This window comes from Pristiophorus japonicus, chromosome 2, assembly GCF_044704955.1.
Source record: "Pristiophorus japonicus isolate sPriJap1 chromosome 2, sPriJap1.hap1, whole genome shotgun sequence".
NCBI classification, from domain to species: Eukaryota; Metazoa; Chordata; class Chondrichthyes; family Pristiophoridae; genus Pristiophorus; species Pristiophorus japonicus.
In genome coordinates, this window is record NC_091978.1 from 266,603,578 (window position 1) to 266,629,890 (window position 26,313).

At 46.7% G+C, this 26,313-nt stretch overlaps 1 protein-coding gene across 4 annotated transcripts in view; it reads left to right on the forward strand.

The window, feature by feature from the left end:
* The window catches only part of spock3 (SPARC (osteonectin), cwcv and kazal like domains proteoglycan 3), a 1,033,635-nt gene that overhangs the window by 982,815 nt on the left and 24,507 nt on the right, over positions 1-26,313 (forward strand). For all 4 annotated transcript variants that reach the window (XM_070871342.1, XM_070871338.1, XM_070871346.1 and 1 more), the window contains one exon: positions 8,436-8,657. In XM_070871342.1, coding sequence (XP_070727443.1) covers positions 8,436-8,657 — 222 coding nt within the window. The remainder of the gene's footprint in view (positions 1-8,435; positions 8,658-26,313) is intronic.

Sequence of the window (26,313 nt, forward strand, 5' to 3'; positions counted from 1 at the left end):
TGATCCAGAGTCAATGGAATGTTGGAAAATGACTGTCAATGCATCCGCTATTTCCAAGGCCACCTCCTTAAGTACTCTGGGATGCAGTCCATCAGGCCCTGGGGATTTATCGGCCTTCAATTCCATCAATTTCCCCAACACAATTTCCCGACTAATAAAGATTTCCTTCAGTTCCCCCTCCTTACTAGACCCTCTGACCCCTTTTATATCCGGAAGGTTGTTTGTATCCTCCTTAGTGAATACCGAACCAAAGTACTTGTTCAATTGGTCTGCCATTTCTTTGTTCCCCGTTATGACTTCCCCTGATTCTGACTGCAGGGGACCTACGTTTGTCTTTACTAACCTTTTTCTCTTTACATACCTATAGAAACTTTTGCAATCCACCTTAATGTTCCCTGCAAGCTTCTTCTCGTACTCCATTTTCCCTGCCCTAATCAAACCCTTTGTCCTCCTCTGCTGAGTTCTAAATTTCTCCCAGTCCCCAGGTTCGCTGCTATTTCTGGCCAATTTGTATGCCACTTCCTTGGCTTTAATACTATCCCTGATTTCCCTAGATAGCCACGTTTGAGCCACCTTCCCTTTTTTATTTTTACGCCAGACAGGAATGTACAATTGTTGTAATTCATCCATGCGGTCTCTAAATGTCTGCCATTGCCCATCCACAGTCAACCCCCTAAGTATCATTCGGCAATCTATCCTAGCCAATTCACGCCTCATACCTTCAAAGTTACCCTTCTTTAAGTTCTGGACCATGGTCTCTGAATTTACTGTTTCATTCTCCATCCTAATGCAGAATTCCACCATATTATGGTCACTCTTCCCCAAGGGGTCTCGCACAATGAGATTGCTAATTAATCCTCTCTCATTACACAACACCCAGTCTAAGATGGCCCTAGTAGGTTTCTTGTTTTGATTCTGGCTTCCTGATAACCTCATAATTAAGATATTAAAATCCCAGACCTAATTTTAATATTAAGCTATTAATCTGCTGAAGATGTTAGAAGCAACATTCGTAAGAGAGACAATGTGAATGTGACATTGCTTCATGGTGATAACCTTTGCTGGCTTGTTGATTCCTTTGTGTCTCTTACAGTCTGTCCAGTAACTAGGCTTGGAATCCTGAGTGCAGTTGAGAATATTACTGTCTAAACAATTCTCTCCTTACCTATGTGGCACCTCTTCATATTCCCTGCCTGGACAGTTGTATCTGCCAGATTTAACTCATTATCCATCCAAATCCACAGGCAGGATTTAGCTGATACTTAGTAATGGTGGAAAGAGTGAGACAGTTCAGAGTAGGCCGATAAAAAACTACAATTCACAGATTTTCACCCACTTTAATTCACCGTATTTTCTTTTCCACCGTTCCTCTGTTTCTTTCTCTAGCCTTAATTCTCATTGGTTCCATCTCTCATCAAGTTCCCAGATGCCCCATTGACCTCACTGCGCCATTATCGATTTGCACCGTCAGCAACTTGCACCACATAAAATTTTTCAAACTGAAGGGTGAGGAAAAAGATCTAGGGGACGACATTACCCCTTCTGATAAGGCCTCTGGCCGGCTGAAATTGGTGGCCATGGGGCGGCGCGGAATGGCCGCTGACTCACGGCGGACTAGCCAACTTTCGCGTCATTGCCCTCATGGGTTTTTGCTGCGGTCTGAAGATCCGTCCCGCTCCCCCCACTTCCGCCTCGCTCCTGCAGATGCGTTATTAATGACGTCATCAGAGCTCCCACCGCAACGGCTCTGCCCCGGAAGGTAAATTCACTTGTCGGTGCCAACGACAGTTTTTTTCGGTATACAGTGCTGGCTGAAGACTGCCAGCGACCTTTAAAGGCATGTTGCGTGTAGCTGCAATCTTTTTGCCGAGAATTTTTCGGACTTTTCATAACTTTGCCAGGAGTGAGTGCTAATGGGCTAGGGTCTTCACAACATAGAGCCCTCATTGTGGAGACTCTGCTTGCGGAGATGACGGGGTCAGTGGTGGCAGTGGAACACCTCCTGCACATTGTGTGCGGCAGGGAGGCACGCAGGAGAAAGCTCCAGAGGCAGCGGGCAAGGGACGCAGCACACATGGCTGCCGAACGTGCAGAAGGCCATGGAGATGGCGACAGAGCTCAACCCAGAAAGGTGGTTAAGGAAGGACCTGCCATCAGGAGGGTTGTCAAGTGCGTTGACACCCCGCACCGGATCATGGGTAAAATCGAGAGAAGGCAGGATGTACAGGAGACAGATGCTTGCCAGCAGCAGGCTTCAGAGGGTGAGGAGCAGAAAGAGCATTAGCGAGAAGGCAATGAGACAGCTGCCATAGGAAGATGCAAACATAGTTGTGAGGGGAGAGGCCCTATCGTGCAAGGATCTACAGTTTTCGTACATGGACCTGACGGATGACCAATGTCTCCGGAGACTTCGATTCTGGAGGGACTTCGAGAGGGTGCAATCTCATGCAGCCAGACCTCCAGCCTCAAACAAAGTTGAGGACAGCTCTGACCATCGCACCCAAAGTGACCAAAACACTCAATTTCGATACCACTGGATCTTTCCAAGCTGCTACAGCAGACGTATCGAACATTTCGCAGTTTGCTGCGCATAGCTCCATCTGTCATGTGACAGATGCTCTCTATAAGAGAAGGAGGGACTACATATCCTTCCCGATGACCAGGGAGAAACAGTTGGAACGGCAGACCGGATTCGTGTGAATTGCGGGCTTCCCCAGAGTTAATGGCGCCATAGACTGCAACCACATTGCATTGAGGGCACCATAGAACAATCCCAAGATGTTCAGAAACCGCAAGGGATTCCACTCCCTCAATGTTTAATTGAGCAATGCATCGGGATCCTTATACAGAGGTTCCATTGCCTGGATCGCTCTGGTGGACTGTTGCAGTACTCACCTGAGCGGGTCTCCCTATTTGTAGTCATCTGCTGCATGCTTCACAACCTGGCAATCATGAGGGCACAATCATTGGAGGATGAGCCAGCAGTACCACCTGAGGAGGAGAACCAGGAGGAGGAGGCGCAGGAGCACGACGCACAGGAGGAGGAGGAGATGCAGGTGGAGGACCAGGATGCGGGTCACCGGCCACGCAGGAGGCAGCGCACCATCCAAATCCTGCAAGGGAAGTTCAAAACCATCTATTGCTGCTCGTTTCCGATGAGTTCGTGCCCACTTCACCCTTCATTTTTGCATCTCCATGGCCAACCCAATGAGCCCTTTCACACATCATTGAATGCAGTGAAATGAGAGACTGCACAGATATTGAAACACAAAATAAAGATTTATTGCACGAGAAAGAAAGGTGCAAAAAAAAATACACACAATCATTTATCACCCTTGTGCATTTCCTTATAACCCCTCTTATGCAACCCTATTCACGAACTACACCGCAGTGTCTCCCCTGTGGCTGCATCATGGGGCTGGGAAGGCTGCTGTGTTTCAGGTGTAGAAGCTACTGATGTCTTTCTAAAAACAAAAGCAAAATACTGCAGATGCTGGAATCTGAAATAAAAACAAAAAATGCTGGAAATCTCAGTGATTCAGGCAGCACCTGTGGAGAGAAAAACAGAAAAACAGTCAGCCCCAGCACCCCCTCCCCTTCTCACTGCACCTTCCCATGCAAGCGCAGGAGATGCAACACCTACCCTCTTACCTCCTCCCTTCCCACTATCCAGGGTCCCAAACACTCCTTCCAGGTGAAACAGCGATTTACTTGTACTTCTTTCAATTTAGTGTACTGTATTCGCTGCTCACGATGTAGTCTCCTCTCCATTGGGGAAACCAAGCGCAGATTGGATGACCACTTTGTGGAACACCTCCGTTCAGTCTGTAAGTGTGACTCTGAGCTTCCGGTCACCTGTCACTTTAATTCTCCACTGCATTCCCACTCTGATATCTCCGTCTTCGGACTCCTGCGCTGTTTCAATGAAGCTCAACGTAAGCTAGAGGAACAGCACCGCACTTTCCGTTTGGGCACTTTACAGTCTTCTGTAAGACTCAACATCGAGTTCAACAATTTCAGAGCATAACTTCTGCACATCCTTGGCTCCCTTCCCGCCCCCGCCCCCGAGCTTATGTTTTTTTTTGTCTCCAATGGCAACTGGTCATTATTCTGCCATTCACACCCTATATAGATTAATCTTTTTCTACTCATGCCATTACCATTTAAATTCGGCCCATTATTCCTTTTGTCTCTCTAATCTCTCCTGCCTTCCACCCTATCACAGACCTTCCCATTTGTTCTTTCTTCTCCTCCCCCTTTCAGTGCTCCTTAAGAATGTGTTATTTTTGAACATTCGCCAGTTCTGACGAAGCGTCATCGACCCGAAACTTTAACTCTATTTTTCTCTCCATAGATGATTCCTGACCCGCTGAGATTTCTAGCATTTTCAGATGACCTTCTAGAATGCCCTCGACTAGCTCTGGCCCTGGAAGGGCCGGCTGCAGACTGGGCAGCACCCTCCTCAGTGCATTCAGTCAGGATTGGCTGGGGCGATTCCATGTTTGGTGGCAATGGCGGAGTGACAGGTCTGGGCTCAGGAATGCTGTGATCCTGAGAGACCACATCAGAATCCTGGTCCGAGGAGCCTGTGCCACTCCCCCGGAGTAGGACTGAACCATCCCCACCAATCTGCTGCGGCACAGGTTTGTGGGGTGGCGTGACACCAGAAGGTCCATCATGGACCATGGTGGACCCAGCCGCAATGGCAACAGTCAGATCTCGCGTGGCATCCAGCATGAGACTGCATGAGAGCAAACACAGTCTCGATGCCACCAGCGACAACAGCAGTAAGACGCTCCATGGCCTGTTGCCCAGAGTGCTTCCAGGGCAGCGGCCATCCCATCCAAAGCAGCACTCAGACGTTCGTTCCCTTGTGCCTGTGCTCTAATGGCAGCTGCCACATCACCAACGAAACCAGGCATCACAGCTGCATCCGCACGATCACTCTGGAAATCCACCATTGTCTGCACACTGGCAGTGGTGGGCTCCATGGTGCGCGCAGAGCTGTCCACAGCGCAGGAGGCAGACTCCTCCATGCTCCTCACCACTTGTGAGGCTCTCGGACACCCTTGCCTTTGCCCCCAGCATTTGGGAATGCATGGCCTCCATTCTTCTTTCATAAGCCCCAACATCGATGGGCTCCTCTGAGTCCTCTTCAGCAGAACTCGCCCCCCCCAGAGAGATGGCATCCGCGGTTGCCTTTGCCCTTGACCATGCTGCAGCCCGCTAGGCCCCGGTGCATCACCCAGTGCAGACCCCTCTGCTAAATCTAACATTCCCGACCGTATACTTCCAGTATCTGAGCTGGCGCGTGCGAGTGTAGGAAGCAGTGGCGTGGTGCTTCCCGCAGTGTCCCCCTCTTCCTCAGCTTCATCGGACATGCCGACAATAGATGGAATGATCTCTAGGGTGTCCTGGTTTTGGCTGCCAGTTGCCTCAACGATCTCTCCCTGCCTTTGGTATCCAGTACCTCATCGGTCTCTCTCTGGCTTTGGCTCGCAGGGGTCTCAAGGCTGTCGTCCTGGCTTTGGCTCACACTTGGGGTCTCATCTGCAATCATAAATGGCACAAGGGTTCCCGTGACGGTGAGGTGAGGCATTGCACCATTCATCCTGCAACTTGCACACAATCATAAGCAAACGCGTGGTAGGTGCTGGCACTTTCAGGGAGAGATGGCATTAAAGGAAGGTCTTCCTTTGCTGCCGTTGCTGCCTCCAGCGGGATCCACACGACCAGCGGCCACAGGGAAGGCAACATGTGGGCCCACTAGCCTCTGAACCCTTTCTTTAAGATGAATGAGCTGCTGGATATCTGGCTTGCCACCACCAGTCCTCTGTTGCTCTATATGGTGAGAAACCTTCACCTGCAAAGCAAAGAAGGCTTGCTGAGTAGTAGTGTCATGAGGCCTCGGCAATCAGTGCAAGTGTGAGTGCATTACATGCAGCTGCAACTCTGACATGAAAGGGAGCCTCCATTGTGAGAACGCACACATATAGATATATACATGCCTCACCAATCAAATGTTGCTTCAGTGACTATGTAGTGAAGGATGGAAATAAGAGGTGAAGGAGAGGCTCGCAGATGGAAAATGAAGAGTTGGGGGAACATGTATTCACTTTCATCAGGCGAATTATGTCATTGAGCCTTTTGTGGCATTGGGTCATGGTGCGATCATGAATGGAGGTCCCCGAGACCTCCACAGCGAGCTCTCTCCAGGCATTAATGAACACAGCGCGAATCGGCCTGCCTGTGTCAGGGTAATGAACGTGCCTCCTTCCCTCCACAGCCTCGATGAGGGTCTCGAGTTCCGCATCAGAAAATCTGATGGCCTTCCTTGCTCCTCGTGCAAGCAATTGGTTCCCTGCTCAGGGCCTAGCTGCAAACCCTGCCCTTTAAAAAGGACAGGGAGCAGCTGGCTCATTCGCAGTAAATCGTCACCAGCTGAATTTCACGACCCAATCGGCCAGTCTGCACCCACACCACTGCACATAGCCCATTCTCGCCGCCAATACCGCACCACTCCTTTTTGCCAACAAAAATGCTGAATTTCCCTCTAATGAACAGGGCAGGCCTCAAGATGCTCCGCTGCAGCAAATTCTGGGCCATTATTACTCATTCCCAATGCCAGGTATCATGGGCCATAATTTGCTGTGACAGGGCATCTAATGGCTTCCACCATTAGTTAGATATGCCCTTGCATGTTTAGGTATTTAAAATGTTTGCCTGGCAAGTTGCTGAAAGTATGAGCTGATAACGCTTGAGTAAATGAAACAGGGACCTGTATATTAACAGGGATGAGTTACAAAAGAAGGGGCAGTGGTGGGGTGCAGAGTATTGGACAGTGAATGCGGCTGAGTTTTTGTTCATGCAGTGGGGTTTAAATAATCTTGGCTTCCAGTTGAGCGGGGAACACCCTGGAGCAGGCTGCAGGACCAGGTAGGTCCAATCCATGACCCCGAGGTGTGGGGTGGGGGGGGGGGTGGAGGCGGATCCGATCCTCGACCCAGGGGGAGGGGGTCCAGTCCCTTGGCGGTCCAATCCCCAACCTAAGAGGCTTTGTATAGGGGGGGGGTGGCAGTCTGATGGGAGTGTGCTTGGTAGGCAAGGGGGAAGTATACCTCTCCTCCTGGCCCACAAACAGTGCTGTAAAGGCACTTACCTTCTCCCCGAAGCTATCCTTGCCTCACTTAAGCTGCCAGGGTTCCCGAGACCTAGGAAGCCCAGCCACTCAACGTAAAACCAGCAAAACAGTTTAAATCAGAGGCTGCCAGCCTCATCAAAATATTTAAATTGGCATCCCCCCTCCTGAGAGTGGGTTGGCTGGCCACCCCTTTAACACCTGACCCAAACCCATCCCACCCATTTTTGTTTGCTAAAATTCCCCCCCGCAGGGCATTTGGGACCTGAGTGAACAAGTAAAGCAACTGTGCAACTCCTTAACCAATCAGATTGAAGAATTTGAGAAATAGTGCTTTGACTGAGAAGGAAGTATAAATTATAATAAGTGAATTAATTGCCAAATCAAGGTACAGAAAGAGAAATCAAGAGAGGGAAAAAAAGATTGGATTAAGAGAGAGAAAAAAAGAGACAGAAAGGAAAAGTTTAAAAAAACAAAATTTAAAATTAATATTTTTTTAAATTTCCAACATCAATTAAAATCTGAAGGAATTAGATTCTACACTTGTAATAGTTAATTTTCAGTGCTAGAGGGGTTCACTGGCAGTAATTAACACTTATCATGCCATTAAAAGGGTACTTAGCCTGGATTGGACAAGACTGAACTTTCTGTGGCGAGTTTAGTTCGTATCGACGAGCAGGTACAGCAACTTAACGCCTTTCAATGCATTTCAATGATGAACCAGACAGCGAGATGCCATGTTCTAGATGTTGACAGCAGAGCGGCACAACCCAGACAGCAACATTTGGATTTCCACATTTCACTGCACATCTGCCCTCACCTGAGTTTGCTGTAGTATTTGCACATAAATAACAGTGAGCGCGATTAGCCTCGCCATTATTTTGACAGAAAATGATGGGCCCATATTGCTTCAGTTTGAGTTATGTAGAATACAACCTCAATGCATCTGCCATGGCATACTCAAGGTTATGTTGTATTACTGTCCAGTTTTTTTTAGCTGTTATGCTTCTAAATTTCTTCCTCCTGCAAGGATTTTGATCGTGTGTATGCATATAATAAACAACAAAAAGTGTTTCTCAATGTAGCAGCATATTTAGGTGCTCAACTATGTTTTTTGATCTTGGTTGAATCCCATTATTGTATTACTGCTATGTAACAGACTACTAAGTATTAGTTGGATAATTTTAACTTTTACACAATTGTCACTAATGTAAATAATGCATATTATACCATTAGCTAATAAATAATGAGTTTTATTCTAAAAAAAATAACTTGCTATTTCCCCTCTGTTCCTTAGGATTTGACACCAGCATTCTACCCATTTGCAAGGACTCACTTGGATGGATGTTTAACAGACTGGACACAAACTATAACCTGTTACTTGATCAGTCAGAGCTGGGAAGCATTTATTTTGACAACCATGACCAGTGCATGAAACCATTTTTCAACTCATGTGACACATACAGAGATGGTCACATTTCCAACAATGAGTGGTGTTACTGCTTTCAGAGACATCAAGGTGAGAGTTCATAAGGCTCATATTATATTGGTGATGACTTTGGATGGCACCGTTCCCAGTGAGGAGGCTTGCTAGATTGGTATACAGGTCGGAGATGGACCTATGATAGTCTTGTTTTATATCCAGTTACGGATCACCTCTGCGTTGTGATAAGGTGCCCGCAATGCCATGTTGGTACAGTCAATGGCACCGTGAACCATGGGGAATCCTGCTATCCTTGCAAATGCACATGTGCATTCCTGCTGCTTCTCCGTGGACATGCTCCATGAGATGTAGTCCCTTCTCCTACTGTACAGAGCGCCTGTTACATCCCGGATACAGCAATGGACTGCGAACTGTGAAATGTTTGCTATATCCCCTGCTGTAGCCTGGAAGGAGCTGCCAGCATAGAAATTCAAAGCTACTGTGATCTTAACTGCCACTGAAAGCGAAGTGGTCCTCTTGATATGAGGCTCGAGATCTTGGTGTAGCAGGTGGCACAACTCTGTGACCACCTCTTTGCTGAAACATAGCCTTCTGAGGCACTTCTCTTCTGAGAGGTGAATGTACAAAAACTGCTCCTAGAAAACCCTGGCAGCCAAGGCCTCCTGTTGTGACATCTGGCGGCCCTCCCCCTGCCTCTGGCCCCATTTGGCATGATCTATCTGTGGAGCTGCTGCCTTAAAAGTAGATGCCGGATGTCAAGATGAATTGCCAGGACAATCCCCATGAATGAGTGAAACCAGCAGGTCCAAAAATTGTGAGAAATGCTAATGAACAAACTGTAACACCAGCAACAAAGCAACTATGTTCACAGTCTGAAAGCAGTCAAAATGATCCCTGGGAAGGTAGCAATCAATCTGACCTCCCAATGACCCAATTGTTCATTACCTTAGATATCGCCACGGTAGTGCTGATAACATTTGTGAATGCTTGGTTTTGCTGGTGTGATTTGCCCCAAGCAGTAAATGCAATGAAAACAATTAATATTGTGATTGGGGCATTAGCAGGGCATTGCACACTCATTGACGTCACAGTCTGATTGGCGCAGGATTCCCTGGTGCTAAGTTTTTGCGCCGCCATTGAAACACTATTCAAATTGACGAGCGGCGCTATTATCACTGCGCCCCGGTAGTGCCCTTCGCCAGCACTAACAGGTGGCACTAATCTATTATATTTTTAGTCCCTAGTTTATTGCAATTAAATTGTTCATTATTGTTGGAAATTTATTTTTATGATTCATATATGAATTTTGTAAAATCTGCTTGACATCAGTGATATTTTTTAATTTCAAAACTTGAATTAAACTAAGGTCTGAATTTTTCCTTCTGCTTTAACATATGAAACTGCTATCAATGTTTTGTTTACATCAGTATTTTAAATGGCTGCTATTGTGAATGATAATCATCCATAAAATTAAAATTCCAGTGCATATTTACCATTATACAATAAAATTAAAACTAATTGAAAATAGCAAACATTGCATGACTGAAATTAAATTCAATTATTTTATCAATTGCCTTTTTTCAATCCCAGCATTGTCTGGGGAATCTTCTGTTTCTCATAAAACCTCGAGTGATAAGATTTGTCTTAGATGGATGCACAAGTTGCATATACCTTAATTGGGCCTATTTTTATATACATATACCCTGAGGAAGGCTCTTAAAACCTGAAATATTGGCGGACTAATCTCTTATTAACCACAGATGCTACCTGACTCACTATTTCCAGCTTTATGTGTTTTTGTTTGCGAATAATCCTCCATTTTATTATAAGTTACATAGAAACATAGAAAATAGGTGCAGGAGTAGGCCATGCGGCCCTTCGAGCCTGCACCAGCATTCAATATGATCATGGCTGATCATGCAACTTCAGTACCCCACTCCTGCCTTCTCTCCATGCCCCTGATCCCTTTAGCCATAAGGGCCACATCTAACTCCCTTTTGAATATATCCAACGAACTGGACTCAACAACTTTCTGTGGTAGAGAATTCCATAGGATCACAATTCTCTGGGTGAAAAAGTTTCTCCTCATCTCGGTCCTATAGGGCTTACCCTTTATCCTTAGACTGTGACCCCTGGTTCTGGACTTCCCCAACATCGGGAACATTCTTCCTGCATCTAACTTGTCCAATCCCGTCAGAATTTTATATGCTTCTATGAGATCCCCTCTCATTCTTCTAAATTCCAGTGAATATAAGCCTAGTCGATCCAGTCTTTCTTCATATGTCAGTCCTGCCATCCCGGAAATCAGTCTGGTGAACCTTCGCTGCACTCCCTTAATAGCAAGAATGTCCTTCCTCAGATTAGAAGACCAAAATTGCACACAATACTCAAAGTGTGGTCTCACCAAGGCCCTGTACAACTGCAGCAAGACCTCCCTGCTCCTATACTCAAATCCTGTCGCTATGAAGGCCAACATGCCATTTGCTTTCTTAACTGCCTGCTGTACCTGCATGCCTACTTTCAATGACTGATGTACCATGACACCCAGGTCTCGTTGCACCTCCCCTTTTACTAATCTGTCACCCTTCCTGCCCAATCCTGTCAGAATTTTATATGCTTCTGTGAGATCCCCTCTCATTCTTCTAAATTCCAGTGAAGATAAGCCTAGTCGATCCAGTCTTCATGTTTTTGCCATCAAAGTGGATAACCTCACACTTATCCACATTATATGGCATCTGCCATGTATTTGCTCACTCACCTAACCTGTCCAAGTCACCCTGCAGCCTCTTAGCATCCTCCTCACAGCTCACACTGCCACCCAGCTTAGTCATCTGCAAACTTGGAGATATTACATTCAATTCCTTTGTCTAAATCATTAATATATATTGTATATAGCTAGGGTTCCAGCACTGAACTGTGCGGTACCCCACTAGTCACTGCCTGCCATTCTGAAAACGACCCGTTTATTCCCATTCTTTGCTTCCTGTCTGCCAACCAGTTCTCTATCCACGTCAGAACATTACCCCCAATATCATATGCTTTAATTTAACACACTAATCTCTTGTGTGGGACCTTGTCAAAAGCCTTTTGAAAGACCAAATACACCACATCCACTGGTTCTCCCTTATCCACTCTGCTAGTTACATCCTCAAAAAATTCTCGAAGATTTGTCAAGCATGATTTTCCTTTCATAAGTCCATGCTGACTTGGACCGATCCTATCACTCCTTTCCAAATACGTTGCTATTACATCTTTAATAATTGATTCCAGCATTTTCCACACGACCGATGTCAGGCTATAATTCTCTGTTTTCTCTCTCCCTCATTTTTTAAAAAGTGGGGTTACATTAGCTACCCTCCAATTCATAGAAACTGATCCAGAGTGGATGGAATTTTGGAAAATGACCACCAATGCATCTGCTATTTCTCGGGCCACTTCCTTAAGTACTCTGGGATGCAGTCCATCAGGCCCTGAGGATTTATCGGTCTTCAATCCCATCAATTTCCCTAACACCATTTCCTGACTAATAAGGATTTCCCTCAGTTCCTCCTTCTCACTAGACCCTCAGTCCGCTAGTATTTTCGGGGGTTATTTGTGTCTTCCTTAGTGAAGATAGAACCAAAGTATTTGTTCAATTGGTCTGCCATTTCTTTGTTCCCCATTATGAATTCACCTGATTCTGACTGCAAGAGACCTACATTAGTCTTCACTAATCTTTTTCTCTTCACATATCTGTAGAAGCTTTTGCAGTCAGGTTTTATGTTCCCTGCAAGCTTACTCTCATACTCTATTTTCCCCCTCCTAATTAAACCCTTAGTCCTCCTCTGCTGAATTCTAAATTTCTCCCAGTCCTCAGGTTTCCTGCTTTTTCTGGCCAATTTTTATGCCTCTTCCTTGGATTTAACACTATCCCTAATTTCTCTTGTTAGCCATGGTTGAGCCACCTTCCCATTTTATTTTTACACCAGACAGGGATGTACAATTGTTGTAGTTCATCCATGTGATCTTTAAATGTCTGCCATTGTCTATCTACCGTCAACCCTTCAAGTATCATTTGCCAGTCTATCCTAGCCAATTCACGTCTCATACCATTGAAGTTACCTTTCTTTAACTTCAGGACCCTAATCTATGAATTAACTGTGTCACTCTCCAGCTTAATGAAGAATTCTACAATATTATGGTCAATCTTCCCCAAGGGGCCTCGCTTGACAAGATTGCTAATTAATCCTCTCTCATTAAACAAGACCCAGTCTTGAATTGCCTGCTCTCTCGTTGTTTCCTCGACATATTGGTCTAGAAAACCATCCCTTATACACTCCAGGAAATCCTCCTCCACCGTATTGCTACCAGTTTGGTTAGCCCAATCTATATGTAGATTAAAGTCACCCATGATAACTGCTGTACCTTTATTGCACGCATCCCTAATTTCCTGTTTGATGCCATCTCCAACCTCACTACTACTGTTTGGTGGTCTGTACACAACTCCCACAACTCCCACTAGCTGCAGAGCGACTTGGATAGGTTAGGTAAGTGGGCAAATGCATGGCAGATGAAGTATAATGTGGATAAATGTGAGGTTATCCACTTTGGTGGTAAAAACAGAGAGACAGACTATTATCTGAATGGTGACAGATTAGGAAAAGGGGAGGTGCAAAGAGACCTGGGTGTCATGGTACATCAGTCATTGAAGGTTGGCATGCAGGTACAGCAGGCGGTTAAGAAAGCAAATGGCACGTTGGCCTTCATAGCGAGGGGATTTGAGTACAGGGGCAGGGAGGTGTTGCTACAGTTGTACAGGGCCTTGGTGAGGCCACACCTGGAGTATTGTGTACAGTTTTGGTCTCCTAACCTGAGGAAGGACATTCTTGCTATTGAGGGAGTGCAGCGAAGGTTCACCAGACTGATTCCCGGGATGGCGGGACTGACCTATCAAGAAAGACTGGATCAACTGGGCTTGTATTCACTGGAGTTCAGAAGAATGAGAGGGGACCTCATAGAAACATTTAAAATTCTGACGGGGTTAGACAGGTTAGATGCAGGAAGAATGTTCCCAATGTTGGGGAAGTCCAGAACCAGAGGTCACAGTCTAAGGATAAGGGGTAAGCCATTTAGGACCGAGATGCGGAGGAACTTCTTCACCCAGAGAGTGGTGAACCTGTGGAATTCTCTACCACAGAAAGCTGTTGAGGCCAATTCACTAAATATATTCAAAAAGGAGTTAGATGAGGTCCTTACTACTCGGGGGATCAAGGGGTATGGCGAGAAAGCAGGAAGGGGGTACTGAAGTTGAATGTTCAGCCATGAACTCATTGAATGGCGGTGCAGGCTAGAAGGGCCGAATGGCCTACTCCTGCACCTATTTTCTATGTTTCTATGTTTCTATGTTTTCTGCCCTTTGGTGTTTCGCAGCTCTATCCATATAGATTCCACATCATCCAAGCTAATGTCCTTCCTTACTATTGCTTTAATCTCCTCTTTTACTAATCTGTACTACCTAGGATTCCACTGCACCTGATGTCACTTCAGAAGATGGATAATATCTATCGCTCTTGCCACTTCGTGCACAGAATTAGCAGCCTAGAAATTCGATATGGCCGGAAAACAGCCGGTGGCATCGCGGGGCAAGAATCTTTAAAAAATCGCAGGCAGCACGTTATTTTGCGCACTCTCTCTCTCTCTCTTAGGCAGTCCCTCAGAGTCGAGGATGACTTGCTTCGACACTAATATGAGTTCTCAGATGACTGATGAGTCCAATACGGCACTTACAGTCTCTGCCACAGGTGGGGCAGATGGTGGTTGGAGTGATGGGTGGGTGGGGTGCTTGGGTTGTTGTGCACTCCTTCCACTGTTTGCAATTGACTTCTGCTCAAGCGACTCGAGGTGTTCAGCGTCTTCCCAGATGCTTCTCCTCCACTTTTGAGCAGTGTTAGGCCAGGGATTCCCAGGTGTCCATGGGGATGTTTTTCAAGGAGGCTTTGAGGGTGTCCTTGATGCGATTCCTCTGCCCACCGGGACTCGCTTGCCGTGTTGGAGCTCTAATTAGAGCACTTGTTTTGGGAATCTAGTATCGGGCATGCGGATGATGTGGCCCATCCATCGGAGTTGATCGAGCGTGGTCAATGCTTCGATGCCGGGGATGTTGGCCTGAGCAAGAACACTGACGTTGGTGCGCCTATCCTGCCAATGGATTTGCAGGATCTTGCGGAAGCAGTGTTGTTGGTACTTCCCCAGTGCTTTGAGGTACCTGCTGTATATAGTCCATGTCTCTGAAGCATATAGGAGGGTGGGTATCACTACTGCTCTGCAGACCATGAGCTTGGTGCCAGGTTTGAGGTTCTAGTCTTCAAACACTCTCTTCCTTGGGCGACCAAAGGCTGCACTGGCACACCGAAGGTGGTGTTGTCATTGATGTCTGCCCTTGTTGACAATAGTTATTTGAAATTTGCGCACAGCCCAGTGATGAACGTGCTGCTTCAAGCTGTGTACTCAGCAAGAAAGAAAAGAAAGAATGATTTGCATTTCTGCAGAGCTTTTCATGACCACCGAACATCTCAAAGCGCTTTACAGCCAATGAAGTACTTTTTGAAGTGTAGTCACTGTTGTAATGTGTGAAATGCAGCAGCCAATTAGCGCACAGCAAGCTCCCACAAACAGCAACGTGACAATGACCAGATAATCTGTTATGTTGATTGAGGGATAAATATTGGCCAGGACAATTCGGGGGAAACATTGCTCACGTGTGCTTAAAATAGGTAACCAGGTACCTCACGATAGCTCAAACTTGGGGAAGAGGCCTCCCCACGCATGCTTTAAACAGAAAAGCTCCACCTAAGCAAGTGAAAATCACACTTTTATTCACTTTTTGAATGACCAAAATACCAACGACCCACGCTAAAACTAGACGGTCCAGTTTGAAACAGCAAGTGCGTTTGCCTATAATGTAATACAAAACGCAATGCATTCACATCCTTTAAAGCCCTTCCTCCTCCTATTGAAGTAGGCCAAGCTGCACACTGCAAAGAAAACAAGCGCAAACGAGGCCAGGTTTCACCTCTTAATTGTTTAGCTGGCTGTCTTAGCAAGTGGAATGGAAGACTCCTCCTACTCGTGCTCTGCCACTGGCCAAGGCTTTGTCTAGCACAACCACCTCTGTCTGGAAGGCTTTCATCTCAACCCCTTTGCTCTTAAGCAAGAGGCTGAAATCCACATCCCTGGAGTGAGGCTGCATTTTCTTAAAGCAAGGCTGTAATTTTTGAAAGCAGTCTCTAGCCCTTAAAGCTGAACTGCCTTCTGAAAAGAAAATTTAAAATCATTCAAAAATAGGCAGTCTCGAGCCCTTAAAGCTCAACTGCCTTATCATAGAATCATAGAAATTTACAGCACAGTAGGAGGCCATTCGGCTCATTTTGTCTGTGCCGGCCGAAAAAGAGCTGTCCAAGCTAATCCTACTTTCCAGCTCTTGGTCCATAGCCTTATAGGTTGCAGAACTTTAAGTGCATATCCAAGTTCTTTTTAAAGGTAATTAGGGTTTTTGCCTCCACCATCCTTTCAGGCAGTGAGTTCCTGACCCACATCGCCCTTTGGGTGAATAAAAGTTCTCCAACTCCCCTCTAATCCATCTATCAATTACTTTAAATATATACCCCTGGTTAGTGGTCTCTCTACTAAGGGAAATAGATCCTTTCTTTCCAGTCTATCTAAGCACCTCATATTTTCATACACCTCAATTATGTCTCCCTCAGCCTCCTTTGCTCCAAAGAAAACAACCACAGCCTATCCAATCTTTCCTCATAGCTAAAGTTCTCTCGTCCTGGCAACATCCTCGTAAATCTCCTCTGTACCCTCTCAAATGCAATTACATCCTTCCTGTGGCCTAACTAGTGTTTTATACAGTTCAAGCATAACCTCCCTGCTCTTATATTCTATGCCTTGGATAATAAAGGGAAGTATCCCGTATGCTTTCTTAACCACCTTACCTGCCTGTCCTGCTACCTTCAGGGGTCTTGGGCATGTATTCCAAGGTCCCTCTGTTCCTCTACACTTCTCAGTATCCCACCCTTAATTGTGTATTCCCTTGCCTTGTTTGCCCTCGCCAAATGGATCACCTCACACTTCTCAGGATTGAATTCCATTTGGCACTTTTCTGTCCTCCTGATCAGTCCATTGCTATCTTCCTGCAATCTGCAGCTTTCTTCCTCACTATCAACCACACAGCCAATTTTTGTATCATCTGCAAACTTCTTAATCATTCCTCCTACATTGAAGTCTAAGGGGCCGAAATTGCCCTTTTCTATAAGGCCCGTGACCGCCTAAAAGTGGCGGCCATGGGTCGGTGCAGACTGGCCACCGAGTCTCTGTGGAGAGGCTGCCATTTTATAAATTGCCCATCCCCAGTTTTGGAACGGTGTAGGGGATTGTTCCACCTGTTTTCCCGCCACGGCGTGCACACGCCGACCCCTTACTGACAGGCGGTGACCCCATCCCGAAATTGCCCCTTTTAGAAAATTGCCCCACAGGAGCAGTGCTGCCACCGGTCGGTGCCACTGACAGCTTTTGCTGTTGGTGCCCTTTTTGTGGCTTGGCAGAGCAGCCACCCTTAAAAGGAAGGTGACACTGCCGGCGAATCCATGTTTTTTTTTGTCGGCCGACTGCCAGGTCGGGCTGACAATTATGGCTGCAGATTTGGCCAGGCCGCCAACAGACAGCCTGGTACCCCTTCTTGGGTGCCAGGCTGCTGGCCCAGCTGAAACCCTCCTTGGTGACCCAGTGTTTGCCTCTAAAGTGGCTGCAGAGTTCGCAGTGGTCCTACCTTTTAACTGAAGGAGAGAAACGTTGTGACGCGCCAGCGCGATTATGTCATCAGCACGACGCTGATGACTTGTAGCGTTGGCCACTAAGACCCGCCCCCACTTCCGCCCCACTAGACGGCCACTCTGCCTCGCCCTCACTTCCACCCCGACGATGAGGCCACTTCTGCCCCACTCCAAAAAAAAGTATGAGGTGCTGAATTTCTCCTGCTTGGCCGCCCCATGAATCGGAACATCATCATCCTAGACAGTCCCTTGAAATTGAGGAAGACTTCTTCCACTCCAAAAGTGAGTTCTCAGGTGACTGAAAAGCCCAATATGGGAATTACAGTCCCTGTCACAGGTGGGACAGACAGTCGTTGAAGGAAAGGGTGGGTGGGGAGTCTGGTTTTCCGCACGCTCCTTCTGCTGCCTACTTGTTTTCTGCATGCTCTCGGCGACGAGACTCGAGGTGCTCTTCATCCACTTAGGGTGGCCTTTGGCCAGGGACTCCCAGGTGTCAGTGGGGATGTTGCACTTTATCAAGGAGGCTTTGAGGGTGTCCTTGAAACGTTTCCTCTGCCCACCTGGGGCTCGCTTGCCGTGTAGGTTCCGAGTAGAGCGCTTGCTTTGGGAGTCTTGTGTCAGGCATGTGAACAGTGTGGCCCGCCCAACGGAGCTGGTCGAGTGTGGTCAGTGCTTCGATGCTGGGGATGTTAGCCTGATCGAGAACACTGACGTGGTGCATTAGTCCTCCCAGGGGATTTTCAGGAGCTTGCAGAGACATCGTTAGTGGTATTTCTACAGTGATTTGAGGTGTCTACTGTTTATGGTCCACGTCTCTGAGCCATACAGGAGGGTGGGTATCACTACAGCCCTGTAGACCATAAGATCGGTGCCAGATTTGAGGGCCTCATCTTCAAACTGAAGGCGGTGTTGAACCTTGTCATCGATGTCTGCCCTTGTTGATAATAGGCACCCACTGTACGGAAAGTAGTCCACGTTGTCCAGGGCATCGCCGTGGATCTTGATGACTGGGCAGTGCTGTGTGGCGGGGTCAGGTTGGTGGAGGACCTGTGTCTTACGGATGTTTAGTGTAAGGCTCATGCTTTCGTATGCCTCGGTGAAGTTGTTGACTGTAATAACTCATGAGTCTTGTTACTGTAAACTGCCTCAGGTGTAAACCTGATCCAACTTTATTCGCGCCCAAAGTACCCGCATGACATAGTACCCATGCTTATATACTAGAGACCACGCACACGCGCATACAGCCTGATGACCTCTGACAGTGGCGCCCTCTGATGTCTGGTGACCCCAAGCATCAATACAAAACAACATCCCCCTTTTAAGATCTTAATATCAGTCTCTTTACAAATTAAGACGGTCTGGGACTTTCCGCTCACGAGTTGATCGTCTCAGTTCAACATTAGTTCTGGGCAAGCGTTCTGAGTCAGTTGTGACTGAAGGCTGAGTAACCGATCTGATGAGAATGGTAATGACCACATCAGAGACTGAAGGTCCAGGTTCAGTAAAGACAGCAGAGTCCCCTGATGAATGAACATTGGTTGGATGGTCACTGACTGCATCTTCCTCAAATGGTTCCAGTTCATCCGTATGCCATAATTTGACCTAATCAACATGTTTCCTGCATGTTTGCCCATTCTTGAGCATGACAAAAAACACTCTGTTACCCTCCTTGGCTGTAACAGTACCAGTGATCTAATTTGGATCTTGACCATAGTTCAGTAGATAAACCGGATCGTTGACAGAGATGTCACGTGACACAGCAGCACGATCATGATACCATTGCTGACTTTGATGCCTGTTTTCAACATGATCATTCAAATCAGGATGAACAAGAGAAAGCTTGGTCTTGAGATTTCTCTTTATCAGTAGCTCCGCAGGGGAAACCCCAGTAAGCGTATGAGGTCTTGTCCTGTAACTAAGCAATATACATGACAAACAAGTCTGCAGTGAACCCTGAGTTACACGTTTCATACTTTGCTTGATCATTTGAACAACACGCTCTGCTTGACCATTAGAAGCAGGTTTGAATGGAGCTGACCTCACATGTCTAATACCATTGAGTTTCATGAACTCCTGAAACTCAAGACTTGTGAAGCAAGATCTGTTGTCACTCACAACAATGTTAGGCAAACCATGAGTAGCAAACATGACACGAAGGCTCTCAATAGTAGCTGTAGGTGTACTGGATGACATAATAATACACTCTATCCACTTTGAATATGCATCCACCACAAAAAAAATATATTTTCCAGGAAAGGGCCCGCAAAATCGATGTGGATCCTCGACCATGGTTGAGATGGCCACGACCAAAGACTCAGCGGAGATTCTGCTGGTACTTTACTTAGCTGCATGCAAGTATTGCACTGATGCATACATGATTCCAGATCAGAGTCAATTCCAGGCCATCATACAGGAGATCTAGCAATGGATTTCATCAAGACAATACTGGAATGAGTGCTATGTAGTTCACGTACAAATTTTTCTCTACCTTTCTTAGGCATGATGACACGATTACCCCACAGTAAACAATTTGACTGAATGGACTGTTCATCTTTGCGACAGTTGTATGGTTTGGTCTCATCACGCAGCTCCATAGGTATTGCAGACCAATCACCACTGAGGACACCATGTTTCACAACCGACAAAATAAGGTCATGACTGGTCCAGATCCTAACTTGTTGAGCAGTTTCAAAAGCATCCATTACTAACAGTAGATCTGCAGGTTGAGGCGTCTCCATATCAGGTATAGGCAAAGGCAGACGGCTCAGTGCATCGGCACAATTCTCGGTACCGGGTCTATGGCGAATATCATAATCATAGGCAGATAATGTCAACGCCCATCTCTGAATATGGGACGATGCATTGGTATTAATACATTTGTTTTCCGAAAACAATGAAATGAGTGGCTTGTGATCCATTTCACGTTCAAAACGAAGACCAAACAGGTACTGATGCATCTTTTTAACCCCATACACGCAGGCTAAAGCTTCTTTTTCTACCATGCTGTAAGTTCTTTCTGCTTTTGACAAACTTCTCGAAGCATACACAACAGGTTGTAGCTTACCCAACTCAGTTGCTTGTTGGAGTGTACAGCCAACCCCATATGACGAAGCATCACAGGCCAATATAAGACGTTTACACGGATCATAATGAACAAGCAACTTGTTTGAACAGAACAGATTCTTAGCTTTCTCAAAGGCTCTATCTTGAGACACACCCCAGACCCAGTTGTCGCCTTTCCTGAGTAACATGTGCAGCGGCTCTAATAAAGTGCTCAGTCTGGGTAAAAAATTACCGAAGTAGTTGAGTAGCCCAAGGAATGAACGCAGCTCCATCACATTCTGAGGCCTGGGTGCATTTTTGATGGCCTTGGTTTTCGCATCAGTAAGCCTGTTGCCATCAGCAGCAATCTTCCTCCCCAGGAATTCAACTTCAGGTACCATGAAGATACATTTCGAACGTTTCAGCCTGAGTCCCACTTTGTCCAGACGATGTAGGACTTCTTCAAGATTGTTCAGATGTTCAGCAGTATCACGACCTGTGACCAGAATGTCATCTTGAAACAAGACAGTTCTAGGAATGGACTTCAGTAGACTCTCCATATTCCTCTGAGATATGACTGCAGCCGAACAAATTCCAAAAGGACACCTGTTGTAAACAAACAGTCCTTTATGTGTGTTGATGCAGGTGAGTTTCTTCGAAGTGCCGACAAGCTCCTGTGTCATATAGGCCGATGTCAGATCTAGTTTACTGAATGACTTTCCACCAGCTAGCATGGCGATCAGGTCATCAGTCTTCGGTAAAGAATACTGATCCTGTTTCGGAAATCAGTTAATCGTAACCTTGTAGTCTCCACAAATTCTGACAGTGCCATCGCTCTTCAACAGGAACAATAGGACTGGCCCAATCGTTAAACTCGACCGGTGATATGACCCCTTCACGTTGGAGTCTGTCAAGCTCAAATCAACCTTCTCCCTCATCATGTAAGGAACAGACTGAGCTTTATGATAGACAGGCCATGCATCAGAATCCAGATGAATCTGCACCTTGGCTCCAGTAAAATTACCAGTTCAAACAAAGAAGGAAACTTCTTCAACACTTGAGCACATGAAATATCATCCACCGAGGACAATGCTTTGATATCATTCCAGTTCCACTTGATTTTCTCGAGCCAATTCCTGCTGAACAGAGTTGGACCATTATTCTGGGTCGATCCATAATGGTAGACACCATCATATGACACCTTGACTACTGCACTGCCAATCACCGGTATGAGTTCCTTAGTGTAGGTACCCAACGTGACATTGACTGGACTCAGCTTAGGCTTCACAGCCTCAGTGTCCCACAGTTTGTCGAATCTCCTTTGGCTCATTATCGACTGACTCGCACCCGTGTCCAGTTCCATTGATACAGGCACACCATTCAGCTTCACATTAACAATTATCGTCTGGCTCTTTGCCAAGAACGATTACAGACCATACATTTCCTCCTTGAGTTGTGTATCTGGGCCAGCACTAGATTGGTCATCATCAACAATGTGATGAGCAGCAACATGCTTGCTCAGTTGTGGGCACATTCTCTGAAAATGCCCCACTTTCTAACAAACATGAGTATTGTTTAAACCGACACTGATGATGCCGATGATTGCCCCCACAATACTAACAGGATAAAATCAGATTCGTACCAGTTGGCGGACTCTGAGCAGTGACAGGTTTCACATAAGCAGTCGAGTGGGCTTGCCATAAGCAGCTCTGCCAGATGATGACACAATCTTGTTTACAGTACCTGCCGTGGAGCTCCGACTCTTCGATGATATCTGCCTCAAATTATCATCAGTTGTCATGCATGCCTGGGCAGTCGCAATGGCCTTTCTCAAACCCAGCCTCTCTTCAGCCAATAGCTTCCTGAGTATCACATCATGGTTGATGCCTATCACGAAGAAATCTCGCAACATGTCTTCCAGCATGTTCCCGAACATACACGGCTTAGCAAGATGTCATAGGTCGGCGACGAATCCCAACACATCCTGGCGTATAGAAGCGATAGCATGAGATGATGATCCCCTCATTTGGCTAAGGATGGTCACACACCAACGCACACAAATCCTCGTACTCTTTGTCCATTGGACGTAAAGGCGAGAGAAGGTTCTTCATGAGGCTGTAAATTTTTGGACCACAAACAGTGAGGAAAACCACCCTGCGTCAAACTGTGTCAGCCTCTCCCTCCATTTTGTTGGTCACAAAATACTGATCCAGGCAGTCGATAAAATCCGCCCAATTCTCGCCCTCCACGAATCTCTCCAAAATTCCAATAGTGCCCATTGTACATACGAAGGTTCTTAAGTTACCTCATCGCCAAATGTAATGACTCAAGAGTCTTGTTACTGTAAACTGCCTCAGATGTAAACCTGATCTAACTTTATTCGTGCCCAAAGTACCCGCGTGACATAGTATCCCCGCTTATATACCAGTGACCGTGCACACACGCATATAGCCCAATGACCTCCGACAGTGGTGCCCTCTGGTGTCTTGGGACCCCAAGCATCAATACATCACATTTCCAATGACTTGGAGTTCAGCCTCTGAATGTGCGCAGACACAAGCGTCGTCCGCGTAATGTAGTTCGGTGACAGAAGATGGAACGGTCTTGGATCTAGCTTGGAGGCGACGAAGGTTGAACAGGTTCCCACTGGTTCTATAGTTTAGTTCCACTCCACTGGGGAGCTTGTTGAGTGTGAAGTGGAGCATTGCAGCGAGGAAGATCGAGAAGGTGATTGGCGCGATGATGCAGCCCTGCTTGACCTCGTTCCGGACGTGGTTTGAGTTTGTGGTGGATCAGTTGGTGGATGGCAACAAACCTTTGGGGGCAACTGAAATGGAGGAGGATGCTCCATAGTCCCTCACGGTTAACAGTGTCAAAGGCCTTTGTAAGGTCAAAGAGGCCATGTACAAGGATTGGTGCTGTTCCCTGCATTTCTCTTGCAGTTGTCGTGCCATAAAGATCATGTCCGTTGTACCCTTTAGTGGCCGGAACATTTCAAGAGCGGTTGGTGCGACTCGTTTCAGGCGGTGGGCAATTTTGGTCCCTAAATCATTGATATACAACACAAAAAGCAAGGGACCTAGCACTGAGCCATGCAGAACCCCACTGCAAACAGTCTTCTAGTCCCAAAAACACCCGTCAACCATTACGCTTTGCTTTCTGTCACTGAGCCAATTTTGAATCCATATTGCCACTTTCCCTTGAATCCCATGGGCTTTTAGTTTTCTGACCAGGCTGCCATGTGGGACCTGGTCAAAAACTTTACTCAAATCTATGCAGACTACATCAAACGTGCTACCCTCACCGACCCTCCTTCTTACCTCCTCAAAAAATTCAATCACGTTTTTGTCAGACACATAGAATAAATCCATACTGACTGTCCTTGATTAAACCGTGCCTTTTTAAATGAAGATTTATCTTTTCCCTCAGAAGTTTTTACAATAATATTCCCACCACCGAGGTTATGCTGACTGGCCTGTAATTAATCAGTCTATCCCTTTCTCCCTTTTTAAATAACAGTACAATGTTGTCATTCCTTCGGTCCTCCAGCACTACACCTGTAGCCAGAGAGGATTGGAAAATGATGGTCAGAGCCTCTGCTATTTCCTCCCTTGCCTCTCTGAACAGCCTGGGATACATTTCATCTGGGACTGGCGAATTTTCAACTTTCAAAGATACTAAACCCCTTAATATATCCTCTCTCACTTTGGCTTCTGAAAAAAGACATGAAAAATCATTCCAAACTAAGCAGTCTTCAACTCTTAATGCTGCATTAAAAAATGGTAAAAGTGCTTCAGTACAAACACAAATGGCTCAAAAGGCCCGGGAAATGGCACCCAGCTTCTCGGACGCAGCAAGCCAGCTTTGTGCAGGGGGTCAACACTGGAAGAAAGGTCCTCTACCCACAAGGGGCTGGGAAGCCTTCCAAAAAGAAGGACTTCGGACCAAATCGCCGAGGCCGGCACTGTCAGCAGTGTCCCCCCCCCCCAGGATCTGGCTCCAGTTCCCATCATGATCTCAGATGGGTGGTCAAGGTCAGTGAATGCATCTTCAAAAGGGGATGACAGAATACAAGATGCCAGTATCTGCTAACGTTATCCCCTTTCTCACATCCCACTTCCTCCTCATCCCACAATATCTTCTGATGTACAAGCTGTGCATGGTATAAACATACAGCTCTTGCTTTCCTGCCCTCCCCTCACTAAAAGCATACCCTTGTGCCTTCGTCATTTCAGACACCTAAGAAGTCCAGCCTGCCCAGCCAGTGGTTGACCAAGAAGAGTTAAGATGAAGTAGTGCTTTGGTGTAATGCATTTAAAAAGTTGTTAAAGTATGCAGTGAGTGCCTGATTTCACACTCCCAGCCACCAGCTTTTTGAAGTCATCCTGCAGTCTCCCCCACTGAAAGTCAGAGCCTCCCACCAGTTATACTGCAGCCACTGAGGTAGCACTGCGTGATATCGCTAGGATAGGCAAAGGCACATGCAAGAAAGTCACTAAGGGAATGCACAAGGGTGATTCGTTAAATTTTTGCTGTAATACTGGTACTGTAAGCGGATGATTTGATTCCGATATCCCGACCAGAAATTAACTGTCTGAGTTGCTTCCTTCCTTATGCTCCTCCTCTTCTGCTTCTTTCTCTTCCCTCTGTGAGCAGCTTGTCTCTTTTGCTGCCTCTGTTTCATCTCCATGTGATGTTGTAGCCCAGGACTGTGAGCAAGGGGTCTTCTCAGAGGCCGTCCTTTAACATCCAAAGCCTTGCAAACACCTAGCAGCACTCCCTACACATTTTAACAACTTTTTAAATGCATTACACCAATCCACTACTTCAAAAAAATAATTTTAAAAATACTCTAAAAGCGGAAATCAAAACTTACCTAAAGATGTTTGTGTCCCTTTAAGAGGCACTTACAGCATCTCTGTACAACTGCTTCACACACATTCTTCAGTATGTCCAGAATCGCAGTCATGCTTCAAATCAGGCATTGCACGTCGATTGATGTCACGATCTGCACATTTACTTTGTAGAGGCATGCGCAGGCAACAGAAGCACTGCTGACCTCTCCAAAATAGCCAGCGCCAAAAGAGAGGCGCGCCATTTTTTCAAGAAAACCATATTTAATAGCCGGCACTTCGACAGGGAATTTCATGACCAGCAAGTTTGTTCCTGAATAGAATTGTTACATGAACAAGGGACAGAAATGGGTTTCTGCCATGCTCTGTGTTTCCGCCCCGCCCGACGTGCCAAGCCCTTACCGCCCGGCGGGAGAAATTGCCCCGTGGGAGCTCGGCCGCTGGCTTTGTGCAGCGGGAAGCTGCCAGTGGCTGAGCGGTGTGGCCGCCCTTAAAGAGGAGGGCGCACCGCTGTGGCCGCCATTTCGTTTTAATTGTCAGCCGATTCCTGAGTCGGCCCAACATTGGCGGCCGCTGATTTGGCTGGGCCATCAACAGACAGCCCGGCACCCTGTCTTGGGTACCGAGCCACTGGTCTTGCTGATCCCCTCCCTGGTGGCCCAGTGGGATCCACATTAGCCTCGCAACGTCCCTCTCCTTTAAATGAAGGGGAGGGACGTTGCGATGTGTCAGTGCGTCACACGACGTCATCACTGCTGCTCTGACATGGTCAGCACAGTGGTAATGGACACCTCCCCTTTCCCGACGCAAACCCGCCCCTACACCGCTTTAAACAGTGCCCCAAAGCACTGGGAGGCTGTGTCAGAGGTGGAGCCAAATTTTCTGGCTCTTCCCTCTGACTCCCGCCGGGCAGTAAATTTCTTGGTAGTTCGAATTGCCCTCCCCAATTACCCGCTAAGGGCAATGTCGGCCCCAAGCAGCATAGACAAGATTTTACACAGTCTCATTACGTACCAGAACTTT